This window comes from Uloborus diversus, chromosome 3, assembly GCF_026930045.1.
Source record: "Uloborus diversus isolate 005 chromosome 3, Udiv.v.3.1, whole genome shotgun sequence".
Classification (NCBI taxonomy): domain Eukaryota; kingdom Metazoa; phylum Arthropoda; class Arachnida; order Araneae; family Uloboridae; genus Uloborus; species Uloborus diversus.
Window position 1 is genome coordinate 150,677,440 of NC_072733.1, and position 18,981 is coordinate 150,696,420.

General features: G+C 36.7%; 1 protein-coding gene across 1 annotated transcript in view; it reads right to left on the reverse strand.

The window, feature by feature from the left end:
- Window positions 1–1,266: 1,266 nt before the first annotated feature.
- LOC129219182 (alpha-L-iduronidase-like) overlaps window positions 1,267–18,981 on the reverse strand; it is a 107,926-nt gene continuing 90,211 nt past the window's right edge. Inside the window, exons 13-16 of the mRNA XM_054853501.1 lie at window positions 2,403–2,525; window positions 2,228–2,298; window positions 2,025–2,137; window positions 1,267–1,372 (exon numbers count right to left, since the gene is read on the reverse strand). Of these exons, the coding sequence (XP_054709476.1) occupies window positions 1,278–1,372; window positions 2,025–2,137; window positions 2,228–2,298; window positions 2,403–2,525 (402 nt within the window). The 3' untranslated portion in view covers window positions 1,267–1,277. The remainder of the gene's footprint in view (window positions 1,373–2,024; window positions 2,138–2,227; window positions 2,299–2,402; window positions 2,526–18,981) is intronic.

Here is an 18,981-nt window from a genome sequence, read left to right on the forward strand (position 1 = left end):
TAACGTTTTCCTGTTTTTTATTGCATTGCTAAAATTAAATTGGCGGCCCCATTTCTGAAAAGCTGAGGTGGTGCAGCAACCCCCCCTTCCGGCCCTCTAGGCGCCGGCCTTGCCCCCTCCACCCACGGCGCAGTTTTTGAGCCTATGCACTAAGAGGGATTGAAGCTAGAGAATTTACGTATCGGTATTTACATTTTGTTATTTGTAGACAGGGCAACAGAGCGGCCAAAACATGACCGGCCCACCAGGCAAACGCTCGGTTGCCCGCCGACTGTATCCACCATTGCAAACTGGTAAGTTAGAACCAAATTTCCTTTCTTCATCTCTGCAATTACATTTAAAATGGACTGGATGTCATCTAGTGTATAAAGAGAGAAATAAAACGTATTCCAGGCAAAATAAATGAATTGGTTTTAACAGTTTCGTCGTGTTAATATTGCACACCCCAAAACGGCGCTATCATGAGAGCGAGAAATGGAGGTCGAAACCACAGCACGGCATAGACACAGGAGCGAGCGGAAAGGGGTTAAAAATGTTTTGCCCTTAACAGATATACTTTTATAATTGCTTACCTTAAGTAATAATGAACAACTACTGAAAAGTACATCAAACAATGCTGTTTAATTAGTTTAACCACTTCCTTGATATACTGACTTGAACTGTGGCAGGTGATATGTACATCTTGGCTCACCCCAAGCGGAGTTCAGGCCCTGAAAATTTACACTGCATAATCAACCTTTTCTGAATTAATTCATATGTGCGTTTTATGGTTTCGAATGCTTTTGTTTACTTCCTAGCTACTAGATAGTAGCACTATAGTTTTTTCAGAGAAACATGATTCTACAGTCCAGATTGTAATCTTGAACTCTGGACAGAATCGTGTTTTCCAATGCATCACTTAAATAAAACTCATTTATGTAAATGCAAAGGATCTACATAAAATTTGTTATTCAAGATGCAAGATAGGTATTTTATTTATAGTCAGTGCGAATCGACTCCAAAGTCTGATTTCTGCCGACTTCACAGGTAAATCACTCATTTATTTAAATAGATTTTTACTCTAATTTTTAGGAAATTCCGTATTTGATTGATGCTAATATGTTTAAAACGATATGTACATATGAAAAAAAAAAAAAAAAGATTGAAAAATTGATGTTTTTTGATCCATTATAAAAAAAAACAGAGCATGGAAGTGGTTAAAATTTAAACATACAAGTATACAAAATTTATTATTAAAAATAAATTAAAAAACAATCAACATTAATAGTGAAAATCATTTATCCTTTGAAATGTGCAATTTCTGAGTATGGACCTCGTTGATACCAAAAGTTTACAGCATATATTCGGTAATAACCTTTAAGTTTGCAATTTTCTGGAAAGAAAAAAGAACTATATTTTGTAAAAAATAAAATGGTACATAAAGAATGCATATTTATAATAGAAGAAGGCATCTTTCATTGTAGCAAGGATAATGCATTATAAAATTTGATATCTAAAACTTTAAAACAAAAATACAATATGGCTGACCAACATTTAGCAGCCCATTGATAGAATTGCTGGAATTTTGTCAGAGCATTGTCGTATGCTTTTGCATAGCTTATGTATTTTTTCACAGGAAAAGAGAACATTGTTCCTTGAAACAATTTTAACAATTCATGTTTATTTACTTTCATAAGAAAGGTATGTGTTGCTGTCTGTAATGTAAGTTGTTGCATCTAGCAACATCCGATGAAGAGACTTATCAGGGACTCTGGGTTCGAGACTATGGAAGAGCTTTTGTTTATGTTGAATTGCTGTAAGCTGTATGCATTGTGCACTTGTGTTGTCTTGTGTAATAAACCAATTTAAAGTATTTGTGAGTATCATTACACTGTACAATTGATTTTCAAATATATATCTTAAAAATCGTCTTGCACAAAACTTGTTGCTATGACAAAGTAGAAATTTACCAAGAAAGCTTTTGCTCAGAAAATCGTTACTAAATGATCATGCAAAGTAAAAATATAAACAAAAATAACACTTACTATATTTTACACATGCGTGCCAGAAAGATGATGTGACTATCTTCTTACTATTTATCTTTCTGTACTTCCCAGAATAATCATGACTGTACTCTACATTGTATGTCAATAAGCACCTGTTTGGCGGAAAATATCATGTTACATATGCAAAAACTTAAACCTAAAGAAGAAAAAAGACAAATAAATCTAGTCTCATTAACTTTTACCTATTATGTTTGTCTTTCCATGCTATCTGCAATGTATCATTTCTTACTTGAAGAAAATGTATTTTGCTTACCTAAGAAAGTAAGTATACAGTAAGAATTGTCCTTTTTAAAAATAAATTTGATAAGAAATAAAAAACTGAATAATATTTTAAAAAATAAAAATAAATAATTGAACCTTTTTCAGTTTTTTGCTTTTTTGACATATATTTATCAAAGTTACACTTGGGCTGGTCATTTGTATATGAAATTTCCAAGGTGGCTCATGAGCAAGCTCAAATGGTCCACTCTGATAAGGATTCTAAAACCATGCAAGGAAAAAAACACATTAACAATATAAAAACTAGTTTTATATTTAAGTTTTAAAGCACAATAATAATTTCAGGTAAAATAATATTCTGATTTAATTTTAAAAGGGAGAATATGAAAGAGAGAAATCCAGCTTATGTACTAAAGTCAATTTTACGGGAAAAAATAAAGTTGCCTCATACTCCCTTTACAAGCTTGTGAATCGTGATTTTCTAATTTTGGAATGATTGACACTTGTAAATTCTCCCACACTCGAAGATTTAATATGAAGGAGACCTTTTAACGAATTTCTTACAAATTAGCAGATTTTAGAGCCTCTTAGGGTACATAGTATACAAACTAAGAAATTTTCCCCCATGACAATACTTTCAGATTGTTTTGCAATACAAATTTCTACCTAATTGAAAATAATTAGTAGTTCGATTCAAGACAAAATTAGTGAGATAGCTGGAATTTATTGTGAATTAGAAAAGAAAAATAAAGGAGTGCTGGTATCTATTGCATTCCACCAATTGCAACTTGATGACCACGATACTGTGGAAACTGTAGTGTCATACTTCTTTTATTGTGTTTTAGTGTAATTGAACAAACCTTTCCTCACATCAATCATTGTAACAAGTACTGAATCAGACTGATTTACAGCATTAATATTTTACATGATCCAAGTTATCTTCGTGCATAACGTGGATTTGTGCATAAATTGACTAGGACCAGTCTAGCTGGGCCCAGAGCCTGTTGCTGGTCGTCACTTTTGTATTTGTATTTGTATTTGTAAATACAAAAGTGACGACCAGCAACAGGCTCTGGGCCCAGCTAGACTGGTCCTAGTCAATTTACAATCCCCAGTGAAGATCAATGGCCCTCTTAAAACTATCTACTCCCTTGCTCATTACCACCTCTTCTGGTAAACTGTTCCAAGGTTCCACTACCCTGCTAAAATAATAATTTTTCCTAACATCCATGTTAGCCTGAGATTTAAATAGCTTAAAACAATGACCCCTCGTCCTGTTTTCAGTGCTAAACTTCAGCCCTGTAACATCTTTCATTTTAATAAATTTAAGCAGCTGAATCATGTCCCCTCGGTCTCTTCTTTGCTCAAGACCAGGGGCGGCATTTCAGCATTTCATTTGGGGGGTCGAGATTCTTAAATATGTACTACCACAGTGCGGTGCCAAGCACACATTAACTAACAGGAAGTGGTCATAAAATCGGTTTAATATGAATAAAAATTAGTGTTTAGAAATAATTAAAATTTTGATTCACTTTCTAATAAGTTATACAAAACATCTCGATACTAAAGTTTTTATACCTTTTGGAAAAGTTTTAATGCATGATTTTTGGAATTCAGAAGAGCAGGGAATCGTGTTACTAATCTATCAGTGCCCAATGTCTTGCTGTTTTGCCAGTACAGCTAAATATAAAAGATGGTGGAAAAGCTCATGCCCTTTAATATGTATGACTTCGTTAGAATATTTTTCCCCTTGTGCTTCGAAAATAATTCTCTAACCTCCTGAGACATAAAAAATCTTTCTCTACTAACTGAGATAATTGAAGTAACAAAGTGAGATGTATGAAAACACTTTTTATATCTTGCTCTTCAAAATCACCCAGGGCAACTTCAAAAATTGTGAGTTGCTTAATTTTTCATCAGTGAATAATCTAGTCTCGTCGGCGCTCTCAGCTTCAATGAGATGTCATCTGCCCCCAGCTCTGTTATTCACTATTCAAGACTGATGAGTCCATAACAAGGAAGAAACTGCAGTCTCTGGATGTGATAACCAGTCTGTCGCTACATTGCTTGTAATTTTTCATGCCTCGTGCTAAAAATTTTACTCATAACTGAAACATTTTATTTTTCATTTCAAAAATCCAATCCAGATAATATAGAGTCAACCATACAGAAAAATAATTATCATTAAATCTTGTGTTAATTTCATTCGAAACTAAATCTATTACTTCATACAAAATTTTAAAAATCAGTATTTGACTTCACATCATCATGTGGATTTTTGTCTTTTTTTTTTTTTTTAAGTTTCACGCTTGATTGAAACACACATCTATGTAAAATCTATTTTCTGTTTCAATTGTAAATTGAACTATGGTAGTGTGGTGCACAGATCAGTTGTAGATTGAACTGTGGCTTGAATAGTTCGAAAATTGAGGGTAACGGATTGAAGATGTTTTAATAGAGTAAAGTATTTTTCAAAAACTTTCCTCGGTACAAAAAAATTGAATAAAAATTCAAACGAAGTCAAACATGCTAAAAGGCATGAACTTTTTCATCATTGAAAGAATCGTTTTGTAATAATTCTTCCAGTCGTCAAATCACTGCTTTGAAGTTATAGAGAAATATTTTTATGGTTTTAACTCTTGAAGACCATTTTGTGTCACTCCGAGCTTGCATAATAATACGCATAACAGGTATTTGTTGATATATTTTTTTTAAATTCAACAATCATATGCATTTTTAAGAAGTTTTTTCGAAAGCATATAATGCATTGAGCAGCTGAAACGTGTTTCTAGCAGAAGAAAGCAGTGGACACTCATTGAATAAATATACATTAAAAAATGAGCGTAAAGTGAATGTAAAATATCAAGAAATTTTCTTGTGAAAACCATGCAGCCACACCACTTTGCACGAGCCTCTCATACTGGACATACCATCGTTACACTGGGCACACAAGTATGAAATATTTAGCCTATATGAGAAAATGTCTTCTTTAGTTAATAAAATTAACCATGGTTCTCTATCAGTTTTCTATGTTCTGAAAAGGCCGGAAAATACTTCAAGAATTCCTGTCATTATCCAAATAACGAAAAACACTTTTTATAGTCTGGGAATGTGTCGAGTTTCATCAAACAGTTACTGAGAACCAGCGAGATTTCTTTTAATGAGCATTGATTTCCGACTTACATAAATTGAATTCATCCATTTTCTGTCATTCTGCGCAAAAAATTTGGGGGTGCGACCGTCCCCTCTTGACCCCCCTATTTGCCGCCCCTTCTCAAGACTGTACATTTTTAGCCTTCTAAACCTGGAATCATAGTCTAAGTGAGAAAGTCCATTTATTAGCTTTGTAGCCCGCCTTTGAACCCTTTCCAATACGTTAATGTCTTTCTTAAGATAAGGAGACCAAAACTGAACAGCATACTCTAAATGAGGTCTTACCAAACTTCTATATAAGGGCAGAAGAACTTCTTTAGATTTGTTTGAAATAGATTTATTGATAAACCCAAGCATCTTATTGGCCTTGTTACTAGCAATGCTGCACTGTTGGCTAAACTTTAAATCCTGACTTATTAGGACCCCCAGATCAGTAACTTTGTCTGCCTGACTAATGACTGAACCTTGCAAATAATAACTTGTACACTTATTTCCATGCCCTAAATGTAGCACTTGACATTTCCCAACATTAACAGCCATAACTCATTTATCAGCCCACTCTGTAATGTGATCTAGATCCTCTTGCAGCTGTTTTGCTTGTTCTTCATTTTCTACAGTCCCCATAACTTTGACATCATCAGCAAAACAATTCACGTTCCCTGAATTATTTTTGTGAATATCGTTCATAAAAACAATGAACAAAACAGGCCCTAACACTGATCCTTGAGGAACCCCGCTTAAAACCTCACTCCAATTAGAATAATTTCCCCTTACAACTACCCTTTGTTTCCTTCCGGTTAGCCAGTTTTTTACCCAAATGAAAGTTTTCCTTCCTATTCCTATATCAGCTAATTTGCTAAGTAGAGCAACATGCGGTACCTTATCAAAAGCTCTTTGAAAATCAATGTAAACAACATCTACAGGCTTCTTATTGTGCAAAGCCATGGTAACTTTGTCATAAAAATGTAATAAATTAGTTGCACAAGATTTACCTTTCCTGAAACCGTACTGAAAACTAGTCAATAGATTATTAGTTTCTAGAAAATTTACTATCTTAATTTTTATCAATGTTTCAAAAATTTTGCAAACCACCGAAGTTAAACTCACAGGTCTATAATTTCCCGCACTCCCTTTAGACCCTTTCTTGAAGAGCGGTGTAATGTTAGCCAGCTTCCAGTCCTCTGGCACTGTCCCCGAGTTATAAGAAGCATTGAAAATATTTACGATTACATCTGCTAATTCCTCTGCACGCCTTGCCTTACAATATTGGAGCCTATCTGCACTGTGACCAGTTTCTCTAAACCTATGAAAAGCAGCTTGCTTGTAATTTAGAGCGTTTTTAATTTCCCTGGAGAACCACATTGGCCAGATTTTAGTGTTAACACCCTTTCTCCTAAAGGAAACATGATCCCCAACCGTTTTCACTAGCTTTTCCTTAAACTCTGCCCACTGAAGATTCACATCACTATTGTCCAATCCAGAAGAAAATACTGCTTTCAAACTCTGCCTAAGTTCCACAAAATCAGTATTTCTGAAATTGGGCACAAACCTAAAATTCTCTACTTTGTGCATATCAAATTTAATCCCAAACCTAATACTGCTGTGGTCACTATCTCCAATGTGTTCCCCTATACATAACCCCTGAACAGAACCCTTCATATCACAGAAAACTAGATCCAAAATCACGTCCTGTCGAGTACACTGAGTTACAATTTGATCTAAACAACAGTCACCAATTACTTTCAAAAATTCCTCTTCTCTGCTATTACTATGGTAAAAATTATTCCAATCAATTCCTGGAAAATTAAAATCTCCCATTATAATGACTGACCCCTTGCTTGAAATGTCACTAATAGTACTAAACATCTGTTCATCTTGATGCATTTTTAGATGCATGGTGCGTCACAAATTAACTACTTATTGTGTCTAAATTTTTTAATTTAAAATATGCTATAAGAAAACTTAGTGCAGCTCTCTGTTTGATTTGCGTTCCAAACCAATGGCAGTATAACGCAGAATTCGTTCTTAACCATTCGTAAATCTTTTAAAATAGGAACAAAGTTATTAAAGTTTAGTAAAGGAACAGTCATGTAAAACTACACTCCCATAAGAATATGAAAAGAAAAACAAAAAACAACGGTGTTATTGCAGGTATTTAAAAAATAAGGAAATAAATAAAGAACTGCAAAATTTGGTGCATATTTTTTATACGAACGAACTACCGGTCTGACGTTTGATAAATAAGATAGAGAAAGTACTGAACCTAAGAACTTTCTGGCCCGAACAAACCCAAGCTGATGGCATGTGAAAACCTACTTATGCTATCATTCTAGGTTACTTCTATCATGTATTTTTACATTGGCAAAAGAAAAGGAAAATTCTGAAAATTTGAGCACAGACCAAAAACACATAATTGATAGTTGTGCAACTGTTTCAACGAGACTGTGCTCTCCAGAGTTTCAAGACAAGCAAGGCCTATTACATAGTTTAGGTGGCTCACAGTTGCCTACAAAACTCTTTGTTTGGCTTAAGTACCTCGAAACCCAAAGGTGCCTTAGAGGTCTCTCACTGTTCGTAATATGAATTGATTTGTTCATATTGTTACAAATCCTGTAAATAGTAATTATTGTAGTAACGTAACCTGTAAATAGTTTCCCGTAATGAATATACAACCCCTTTTTCATATGGCTAAAATATACGACCCCTATTCCCTTTTTGTTCACTGATAAAATTTGATAACGGTCAACGCATTTCGAGAAGCGTGTGGAATATTTGAGAAAATTCTTTTCGGTGTATTTAAGCCGTTAGCGATGGATAAACAGTCAGTTTCATTTGATATTTCGAACCGAGAGGATTTTTGCTCTGTTTATAGCGAGGCATTTCGCTGTGTTGTTTTCGTATTTGGAAGTAAATACGTGTGTAAACGTTGAGTTTACGGTGTTGTGTGATAATTGCTTAATTGCTGATGAATAATTTGGCAGTTGTTGAAGATCTCTCCTGTACATAGTGTAAATAAATTTCCTGTGTTTTTATCAAGAACTGTGTCTTCATTTCAAGAAAGTGGAAGTCGCACCGAATCCGTTACAATTTGGCGCCCAACGTGGGGCTACTTCTGGACTTTCTTGGAGTAAGTGTGACTTTGGACATTATTTTCATAAAGACTTTTTAAATTTGGACTTTGTTTTTATGGTGATTACTCGCGCAATGGATGAACAATTAAAACAACTTCTTGACGCAATCACCTCTGTGAAAAGTGATTTGACTGCAAGTTTTACTGCAAATCAGGAACAATTGAAAAATGAATTAGCGACTAACCAAGAACTGTTAAATAGTGATTTAACTGCTAAAATCACTACAAGTCACGATGAAATGAAAAGTGACCTAACGTCGATGAAAACCATGATGGAGAATCAACTAACCGCCATGGGAGATAAAGTCGATGCCCTGGAAGAAAAATTTGATACTGTGGAAGAGCGCATCGCCAATATGGAAAATAAGTTGGAAGAAGAAGACAAGAAATTGACTTCATTTAAGGAAGAAATAATTAAGGACGTGGAAAGGAGATTGGCGACCGCGGAAAGCAGTTCTGTACAGTTTGGCGCTCCCACATCGGTTGCTCGACCGTCCATTAAACTTGCCACATTTGATGGGAAAACTTCGTGGCAAGTTTACAAAACTCAATTCATGATAGTGGCGGAAGCGAACGGATGGGACTCTGCTACCAAGGCCTGCCATCTTGCAGCATCCCTGAGAGGTGACGCAGCGGACATTCTTCAGACCCTTCCGGACAGCCAGCGACTGGATTTCGCCGCCCTCACGGCTGCGTTGGAGCTTCGCTTCGGTGAGAAGTGCCAGAAAGATTTCAGCCGACTCCAGTTGAAGTCCCGTTTCCAGAAAACCGGGGAAACCCTGCAAGAGCTAGCGGCGGACGTCGAGAGACTGTCTCATCTTGCTTTTTGCGACTGTCCTGCGGATGTTCGGGACAACCTGGCACTCAACTACTACATCGACGGGGTTCGAGATCCGGAAATCCAGAAAGCTCTACGGATGGCGGATGTCAAAGACCTGAATTCTGCTGTTGTGTATGCGATGAGATACGAGGCCGCCCAAGAAGCAACCCGTGTGGATCGCCATCTAATCCGGACTCAGGAAGCTGATGAGTCTGATTCCAGGTCGTCCCATCTCGCTGAACTTGAGAGACAACTCGGTGACTTGACTAGACATCTGAGCAGCATAACAGCCCAAAAGAAACAAGAGCAAAAGTGCTGGAAATGCGGTAGTGAAGGACACCTGCGAAGGAGTTGTCCGGCTCGCCAAGCTACGCGAGGGAAGGAAATCACCACCACTAGAGCTCTGCAGATTTCCTCTTCTAGTAGTGGCAGTGATGGACTTTTCATTTACGCACATGTAAATGGGAACCCCTGCAGACTGATTGTCGACACTGGAGCCAATGTGACAATCATTAGGACAGATGTGGCTCGTGAATTCGGATTGAAACTGCTGTGGACATCGCCACGCGTAAGTCTCCAGACTGTGACAGGTGACAAGATCGAGATTGACGGTAAAGTGGACTTGGAAATAGTGTTTGGGAATGCCACCTACCATCATACGGCATTCGTCGCTAATATCACGGACCCCTTCATTCTCGGATTGGACTTTTTGAAGAAATATGACTTCACTCTCGACTTCAAGACTAATGAGCTGCACTCGATGAGAGAAGACATAGCCGTTTTCCCTGCAGAAAGTGATGTAAAATCCGCTCATCAAATAATAGCCCAAACAGATTTATCGATTCCCTCAAGGTCAGAATCATTAATACCTGGCTCCCTTGAAGAAAGCAATAGTTTTCGATTTGGACTCATTGAATACCCTAACCTAAGCAATAGCCTAAAAGGAGTGCTGGTAGCATCTACGCTTGTGGACCTTTCTAAGGATGTAATTCCTGTGAGAGTCGCCAACGTGAGTGAAAGGCCAAGGAATATCCGAAAAGGTGAAGTGTTGGCAACTTGTACTCCAGTAAACTGCATCATTAGAAGAATCAATTCCCCCGAGACTGTGTCTTCTGAGTCCTTGACATCGAAGTTAATTGGGAGTGCACCCTTATCGAAGGATCAAAGAACTGCTGCGGAACAATTGGTGGACCACTTCAAGCATCTGTTTTCATCTACATCGGAGGATGTTGGCCGTACGAATTTAACGCAGCATAGGATTTACACTGGAGAACACCCCCCTATTAAACAGCATCCAAGACGACTACCGTTCGCTAAGAAGGAAGAGGTTGAAACCCTTCTGAAAGAGATGAAGGAGAATGATGTAATCGAACCGTCATCCAGTCCTTGGGCCTCTCCCATCGTCTTGGTCCGAAAGAAAGATGGCTCCACCAGATTTTGTGTCGATTACCGACGACTGAATGAAATCACCAAGAAAGACAGTTACCCTCTTCCACGGATAGACGACACCTTGGACACTCTTTCCGGACACAAGTGGTTTTCGACCCTGGACTTGAAGAGCGGCTACTGGCAGGTTGAGATACACCCTGATGACCGAGAGAAGACAGCGTTTACAACTGGACAAGGCTTATGGCAGTTCAAAGTGATGCCCTTCGGCCTCTGCAATGCACCAGCTACGTTCGAGCGTCTTATGGAGACAGTGTTAAGAGGACTCTCTTACGAATCTGGTCTGGTCTACTTAGACGATATCATCATCGTTGGACGCAGCTTCGAAGAACATCTGGCAAATCTTAGGAAGGTGCTGCAAAAGCTTAAGGAAGCCAATCTGAAATTAAGTCCGTCCAAATGTAATTTGTTCCGCCGGGAAGTTAGCTACCTTGGTCACATCATCTCTTCTGAAGGTGTACAAACCGATCCAGAAAAGGTATCTGCAGTCAAGAGTTGGAGTCGTCCCGAAAACATCCATCAGCTGCGAAGTTTCCTGGGGCTCTGCACGTACTACAGGAAGTTTGTAAAGGGTTTTTCCAACATTGCACGACCTTTGCATAAGCTGACGGAGAGCAAGCAAAAGTTTGAATGGTCCAAAGAATGCGAAGATGCATTTCTACGACTGAAAGAGGCTTTAACATCAACGCCTATCCTCGCCTATCCTCAGCCTGAAAAATCCTTCATCCTGGACACTGATGCGAGCAACGAGGGCATCGGAGCTGTTTTATCCCAAGAAATTGACGGAAATGAACATGTCATCGCTTACTGGAGCAAATGCTTATCAAAGTCGGAGCGAAATTACTGCGTCACCAGAAAGGAGTTACTGGCCATAGTGAAAGCTATAGAACACTTCCATCATTACCTCTACGGCCGAAAATTTCTGCTTCGGACAGATCATGCATCGTTAACTTGGCTTTTGAACTTCAAGAATCCAGAAGGCCAGATAGCCAGGTGGATACAGCGGCTCCAGGAATATGACATGGAGATCAAGCACCGAAAAGGGTTGTCTCACGGTAATGCAGACGCTTTATCAAGGAGACCCTGTCCTGAGAAATGCAATTATTGTTCCCGAATCGAGAAACAGTATGGAACGACTAGCCCTACTGCCTATCAGGTGACAGTGACTCCAACATCTTCAGAACCTGATCCATGGAGTGACGACCAAGTTCGAAAAGATCAACTTGAAGACCCCGACATAAAACCAATTTTGGAATTCATGGAAAGTGACAGTCGGCGACCTAGCTGGCAGGACGTTTCCATCTTCAGTCCTGCAACAAAAAGATACTGGGCTTTATGGAATTCGCTCCATTTACGGAACGGCGTGCTACACCGAAAATGGGAATCTGACGACGGCAAAACATCTAGGTGGCAGTTACTACTTCCCCGATCAAGGATTTCAGATGTTCTGAAAGAAATACATAGTAGTGCGACTGGAGGACATTTTGGTGTGTTGAAAACCCTCAATAAAGTTCGGGAGCGCTTCTTCTGGAGCAAGGCGAAGGATGACGTGGAGAAGTGGTGCCATTCTTGTGACGCCTGTGCTGCTCGTAAAGGACCGAAGAAGAGAAGCAGAGGGAAGCTACACCTGTACAACGTTGGAGCTCCTTTCGAACGAATTGGGATCGACATCCTGGGTCCTCTACCAAGAACTGCTGATGGGAACAAATACATTCTTGTTTCCATCGACTACTTCACCAAATGGCCGGAAGCATATCCCATTCCAGATCAAGAGGCTACCACCGTAGCAGAGACTCTAGTCCAACATTGGATCTCGAGATATGGAACACCTTTGCAGATTCATTCCGATCAAGGGAGGAATTTCATCTCTGCTGTGTTTAAGGGCCTATGTCAAATTTTCGGAATTGAGAAAACTAGGACAACACCACTACACCCACAATCGGACGGCATGGTGGAGAGATTTAACCGCACAATCCTAAATAATCTCTCGCTTATGGTATCCAGAAATCAACAGGATTGGGACAAGAAGCTACCTTTGTTCCTGCTGGCCTACCGCAGTGCTGTCCACGAGACTACCGGATATGCCCCATCTCAGATGCTCTTCGGACGAGAGCTTCGGCTACCTTGTGATCTCGTCTTCGGTCGTCCTCCGGATGCGCCTGCATCGCCTGAGGAGTACATCCAGGATCTCCAGGCCCGGTTGGAAGACGTTCATAACTTCGCACGAGAGCGAATCAACATCGCGGCGGAGAAGATGAAGACCCGATACGACACAAGGTCTACTGGACATGAATTCAACGAAGGCGACAAGGTTTGGTTATGGAATCCCATCCGACGGAAAGGTCTGTCACCCAAATTGCAGTCGCATTGGGATGGACCCTACAAAGTCCTTAACCGACTAAATGACGTCGTAGTGAGGATCCAAAAATCACCTAATGCAAAACCTAGGGTTGTACATTATGATCGGTTAGCCCCATACTATGGCCATAGTTCATGAGTATTACGTAAACAACCATGGTTGATAACATAAAAGTTGTAGATAATTTTTGCTTTTAATGTTTAGTAATATTTCTTGTTATTATTGTATTTTCTGTATCTGTTAGTTATTAATTAATGTGTATATTTGTGAACATGTGATGAAGTTTGGCACCCTTTCTGGGGATTGTACTGCCCGGGACGTGCAGTCCTTAGGAAGGGGGCAATGTTACAAATCCTGTAAATAGTAATTATTGTAGTAACGTAACCTGTAAATAGTTTCCCGTAATGAATATACAACCCCTTTTTCATATGGCTAAAATATACGACCCCTATTCCCTTTTTGTTCACTGATAAAATTTGATAACGGTCAACGCATTTCGAGAAGCGTGTGGAATATTTGAGAAAATTCTTTTCGGTGTATTTAAGCCGTTAGCGATGGATAAACAGTCAGTTTCATTTGATATTTCGAACCGAGAGGATTTTTGCTCTGTTTATAGCGAGGCATTTCGCTGTGTTGTTTTCGTATTTGGAAGTAAATACGTGTGTAAACGTTGAGTTTACGGTGTTGTGTGATAATTGCTTAATTGCTGATGAATAATTTGGCAGTTGTTGAAGATCTCTCCTGTACATAGTGTAAATAAATTTCCTGTGTTTTTATCAAGAACTGTGTCTTCATTTCAAGAAAGTGGAAGTCGCACCGAATCCGTTACAATATGATTCGCCTAAAGAAATGACCAAGGTATGCAAAATGGATTAAGAAAAGTAAATAACATGGCCAACCTAAAAATTCACACCAATGCTAAAACAACAATGGAAGCTGACAAAAACCAAGGTATCAAAACATTGTGATGATTATTAGTTGAATAAATAGATAGCAATTAAAAGAAGAAACAAAGTACAAGAAATTCAAATGTTTAAGGTTTAAGGTTCCAAATTAAAATCCAGGTTAACTGAATACAACAAAATGCTCCCCGTGTGGTTTCCAACCAATATCAGCCAACCTCGAATCACAAAATGTCTTTCGTCACAAAAAACTGAAATACACACATTTTAAAATCTGAAGTTCTACACCAGCTCTGTATAGTAAATGGAAATACTACTAAAATAGCATGAAATTTGCAGTTGGCCACGAAGGAAAAGATGCTTACATTGTAGCAGTACTCTAACAGAAGTAAAAGCTTTAAAATGCAGATATTCAACTCAAAAAACGCTTTTATTACCTAAAACAGTATAGATAAAAACTCTCTGTTGAAAGTAAAAGCAGAAATTTTCTGTACATCTACACCATCTTTAGTTTTGTTGAGTTCTGTGCTGTTTATCCGTAATTTTGAATGCAGCTGCAAAGTTTTCTAATAGCACATTTCAAATTAAAAATTTTATATGCAATAGGTAGTTAATTTATGACACACCACTAGTGATGTTAAATACCTGGGTATTTATTTTTATGGGTAAATGCCCAAATTGGGTATTTACCTGGGTATTTATTTCAAAAATTTATATTCAAGTAAAATACTTTTCTGTATGTATTCCACTATGTGTATATATATATATATATATATATATAACCAACCATATACAAAACAATAAATTTTTGCCCAAAAATTGTATTTTGATCACATATTCCAAGAATTATAGTGTGAAACAATTTACAACCAACCTTGAGGGTCACGGATCTGGACGAAATTCTGGATTTAGGTCAATCCCCATTAGATATGAGCCCAGGTAAAGCGGTTTGACAGCATAGACCCTAGTTCGGCTGTAATGGGGGTCCAAAGTTTCTAGTTTAGCTTCGGAAAGCAATGGTTTTTAATTTGAAAAACTGAACTTTTTTTTACTCTTTACTTAACATTGCATTGCCGTATCGCCCAACTTAATGTATTCACAGTATAGAATAAATTTCACCGCCCTACATTGTACTAACAAGAGATGTGACACATGTTAAGAGAGTTAATACTGTGCCAAGGTTTCAAATTTCCCCAAGTAACACTGAAACGTTACGTCATCGTTACATCACGTTGCAATTAGTTGAAACATCGTTACCGTTTCCCATGCAACGTGACATTACGTTGCTTTATCGATTCGTTACAAAAAGTGTAATTTTGAAACGTTACATCACGTTGCAAATTTCTTAAATTTGTAACGTTGACAAACAGTTGCAAAAGAAACGTTACTTATCGTTACTTTTCGTTGCACCTTGCCTCGTCTTCGGCAACGTCCGAATCCTAGTGGCCATTTTCAGTAAACAACTTCTGGCTTGCTATGCCGCCATTGTTTTGCAGCTTCGCAAACGCGATCTCTCGTCACTTTTAGCGGTAAGTACTTTGTATTATTGTTAGTGTATTATTGTTGATATACTTATTTAATTTTTAAAAAAAGTGTTATCACATATTTTTATGAAGTCGGAGTTTGAGTATTTTTCCAACCGTACTTTTATTTATAATATTGTTTGAAAGAATAATGTTAGATGTTTCTATTTGATTATTTATTCATTGATTTCTTAAAAAGATGCTGAAGCTTGGGGATATGTTCCATTAATAAGCTATAAAAGCGATAAATGATACCATTTTTTACTCATTTAATCGGCTTTTTGCAGAATGATTTTGACGAAATAATTAGCAATTTTTTGAAAAATTTTTTGTCATGTAACTAAAATTATCTTTATGCAAATTTTTGTAAAAGCACTGATGTAAGAGGATTTTTTCAAAACTTTCACGCCTTTCGAAAAATATTTCTGGAGTTCTTTAGTAATAATAATAATTATTTTTTCAAGGATTTATTTATGAAAGAATTTTTTATTTAATTTGTAGTAATATCGTTAATTTCGACTATTAATAGAGCTCCACTTGATGTGAATTCGGCTATGCTATGTTATGATCTGTTTATTTTTAAATATCAGGAATGCTCTTACAAAATATTGTAAACAAGGCAACAGTGTGAGAATACTCGAACGTCTTTAAACGGCATGAGACATTTTATAAGTTAAAAAAAAATGTAAAGATTTTATAAAAGTATATTAACAGTAATTGCATTAACAAAAAATGCAGAATACTTACTGTATCAAAAGTTAAGGGTTCAATGAACCAACCTTCCTTGTTACCAAGAAAAAAAAACTTTATTCAAGCTGTGAAAAAAAAAAAAAAAAAGCTTAATACAACGTTTAAAAGCAACGTGATGTAACGTGATAAATAAAGGTTGATGTAACGTTTCAAAAATCGTTGATGTAACGTTACTGAAACCGTTGATGTAACTTTACTAAAACCGTTGCATTTGCGTTTTTCAACGAGACATATTTTTGCTCTATCAACGTTACCAGTAACATGATGTCAACGATTCAGAGCAACGTGATGTAATGTGATTTTTGTTACTTGGGTCAAAGACAACTCCATTGCAGTTCCGGAGTCAAACAAGCAAATTTAGACCCTCTTTGCAGCCCTATGCGCTGAAACTATTTTACCTGGACTCATATCTAGTACCAATTGACCTAAATCCAGAAGTCTATCCAGATCCGTGACTCTCAAGTTTTTGCCGTGTGAACCACACTGATTTGCAGGACTCCAGAATTGCAATGGTGTTCCATTGGATTTTGAAACTTCGGGAGACTATCTACCTTCCCAAGACATTTGGCCTCTATTGTCATCTCAATGAATGGCGGAGGGAGACTTATTCTATGTTGTGAATGCATTTAATTAGTTCATACTGCAATGCAAAATGCAAGAAAAGAAGAAAATCACCATTGATTTTCTGGACTCAAATAACAACTTTGGACTCCCTTTGCAGACTAACGAGGGCCTATGCTGTCAAACCGCTTTACCTGGGTTCATGTCTAGTGCAAAATGATATAAATCTAAAATTTCATCCAGATCTGTGACCCTCAAGGTCGTGCCGTTTGGTAGTTAGCAATCTAATATGATATTCACTTTAAATGTGTTGGATATGCTCAATCAATGTTGATAGCCAAAGTTCAGATTTGAAAAGCTAGTCTACAAAAAGTAAAAAGCTTAACTGGTTACAAAAAAAAAAAAAAAAAACATAAATTTTTTAAGGTCCTAGTCTTTTACAACCCAGTAATATGTCCCTGCATGACATTAAAATGTAGCAAAATGTCGCTCAATTTTTATTAATATTTATTTGCCTATATCTTTTGCAGAAATTTCCTCTAAACCTAGTTCAAATGTTCAGGTGTATTCTGCAGATAAAGTATCAGTTCTTAGTTTGCTTATTTCATTTTGATATTTTGACTTTCTCTTTTTATTGTATTTCAAGTATATGTATTGAGTGTGAGAAAAAATAGAGACATTACAGCTGATTTACAATGTTTTAATTTAAAGAAAAAAAATAATTTAATATTAGAAATAAATGCAGTACAACATAAATGTTAGCATAAAAATAATTGATCATTCCTTTTTCAGTAAAATGTATTTGAAGATGTTTTACGGTTTATGTTTTTTAAAAAGAAAATCATCACCTTTTGATACCACCTAAATTGTTTTTGCAAAATGCACAATTACTAGGGGTTTTACCCTGCCTTCGGATAAATACCCAAAAAAATATTGACCTTCCCACCCTACATCACTATTTGCGTGTATTAAAAATAGTTTGAATAAATTTTCATCATGAAGTACCGAGGAGCAAATGCAAATGAGCAAGGCAACAGAAAATCTTTTGATTTTTTTTTTTGCTTATTAACCTGAAAACTATTTCTATACTTGCCAGGTTATCACTTAAACAGCAATAAAACAAATAAATAACATCATAGTCTTAATAACTTCTCAGTTTATTCTTCCAAACATCCCTCATGCTCCTTTTTTTTTTTAACTTTTGGATATGATTAACCTAGATTGTGATTTTGAAATCCTGAAGTTCATCATTGAATTGCTTATACTTCTCCAATTATGACATTGAAAAGAAAGATTCTTTGGTTCACGATATGTTTCTTTCATAATTTCATCAAATCTTCCAATAAAAAAATATTATAAACTGTGTTATACATATGTATGTATCAGTTTTACCAATTATTTCATATTTAGATTTAAAAAAAACTCCCATGCACTTTTTGCATTTTTTTTGTAAAATACTCATTTTTTGGGCATTTACCCAGGCCTTGGGTAAATACCCGGGTAAACATCCAAAAAATATTTACCTACCCAATGGGTATTTACCCGATACACATCACTACACACTATGCATCTAAAAATGCATCACATGTGATAAAACTATATAATTATGGCAAAGAAATATGGCAAAAACAAAATTGTTACTATTTGAGAAATTTTTTTGAAACGTTAAAAAAACTGAACTAAAACTTCTACTTATTTCTGGCAAAGGAAAGAACTATACCCACACGCCCCAAAATTTTTATGGGAGTTAAGTGCCACCAATGGCACCTTTTCAGTGCAACTTATTCTCGAAAATAGAAACATACTATTTTTACTAATTTTGGCTACAAACATGAAAGAACAGCATTTTTTCGAAATTTCAACCCAATTGCGGCAAATCAAGAAATTGTGCAAAAAAATTCAAATTTTTATGGACATGTTATTTACTTTTTAATATCCCTTTTGCATACCCTGGTCGTTTCTTTAGGCAGTGGCGTAGCTAGACCCGACTTTCGGGGGGGGGGGGTTACTTCTTTTATATATATATATATATATATATATATATATATATATATATATATATATATATATATA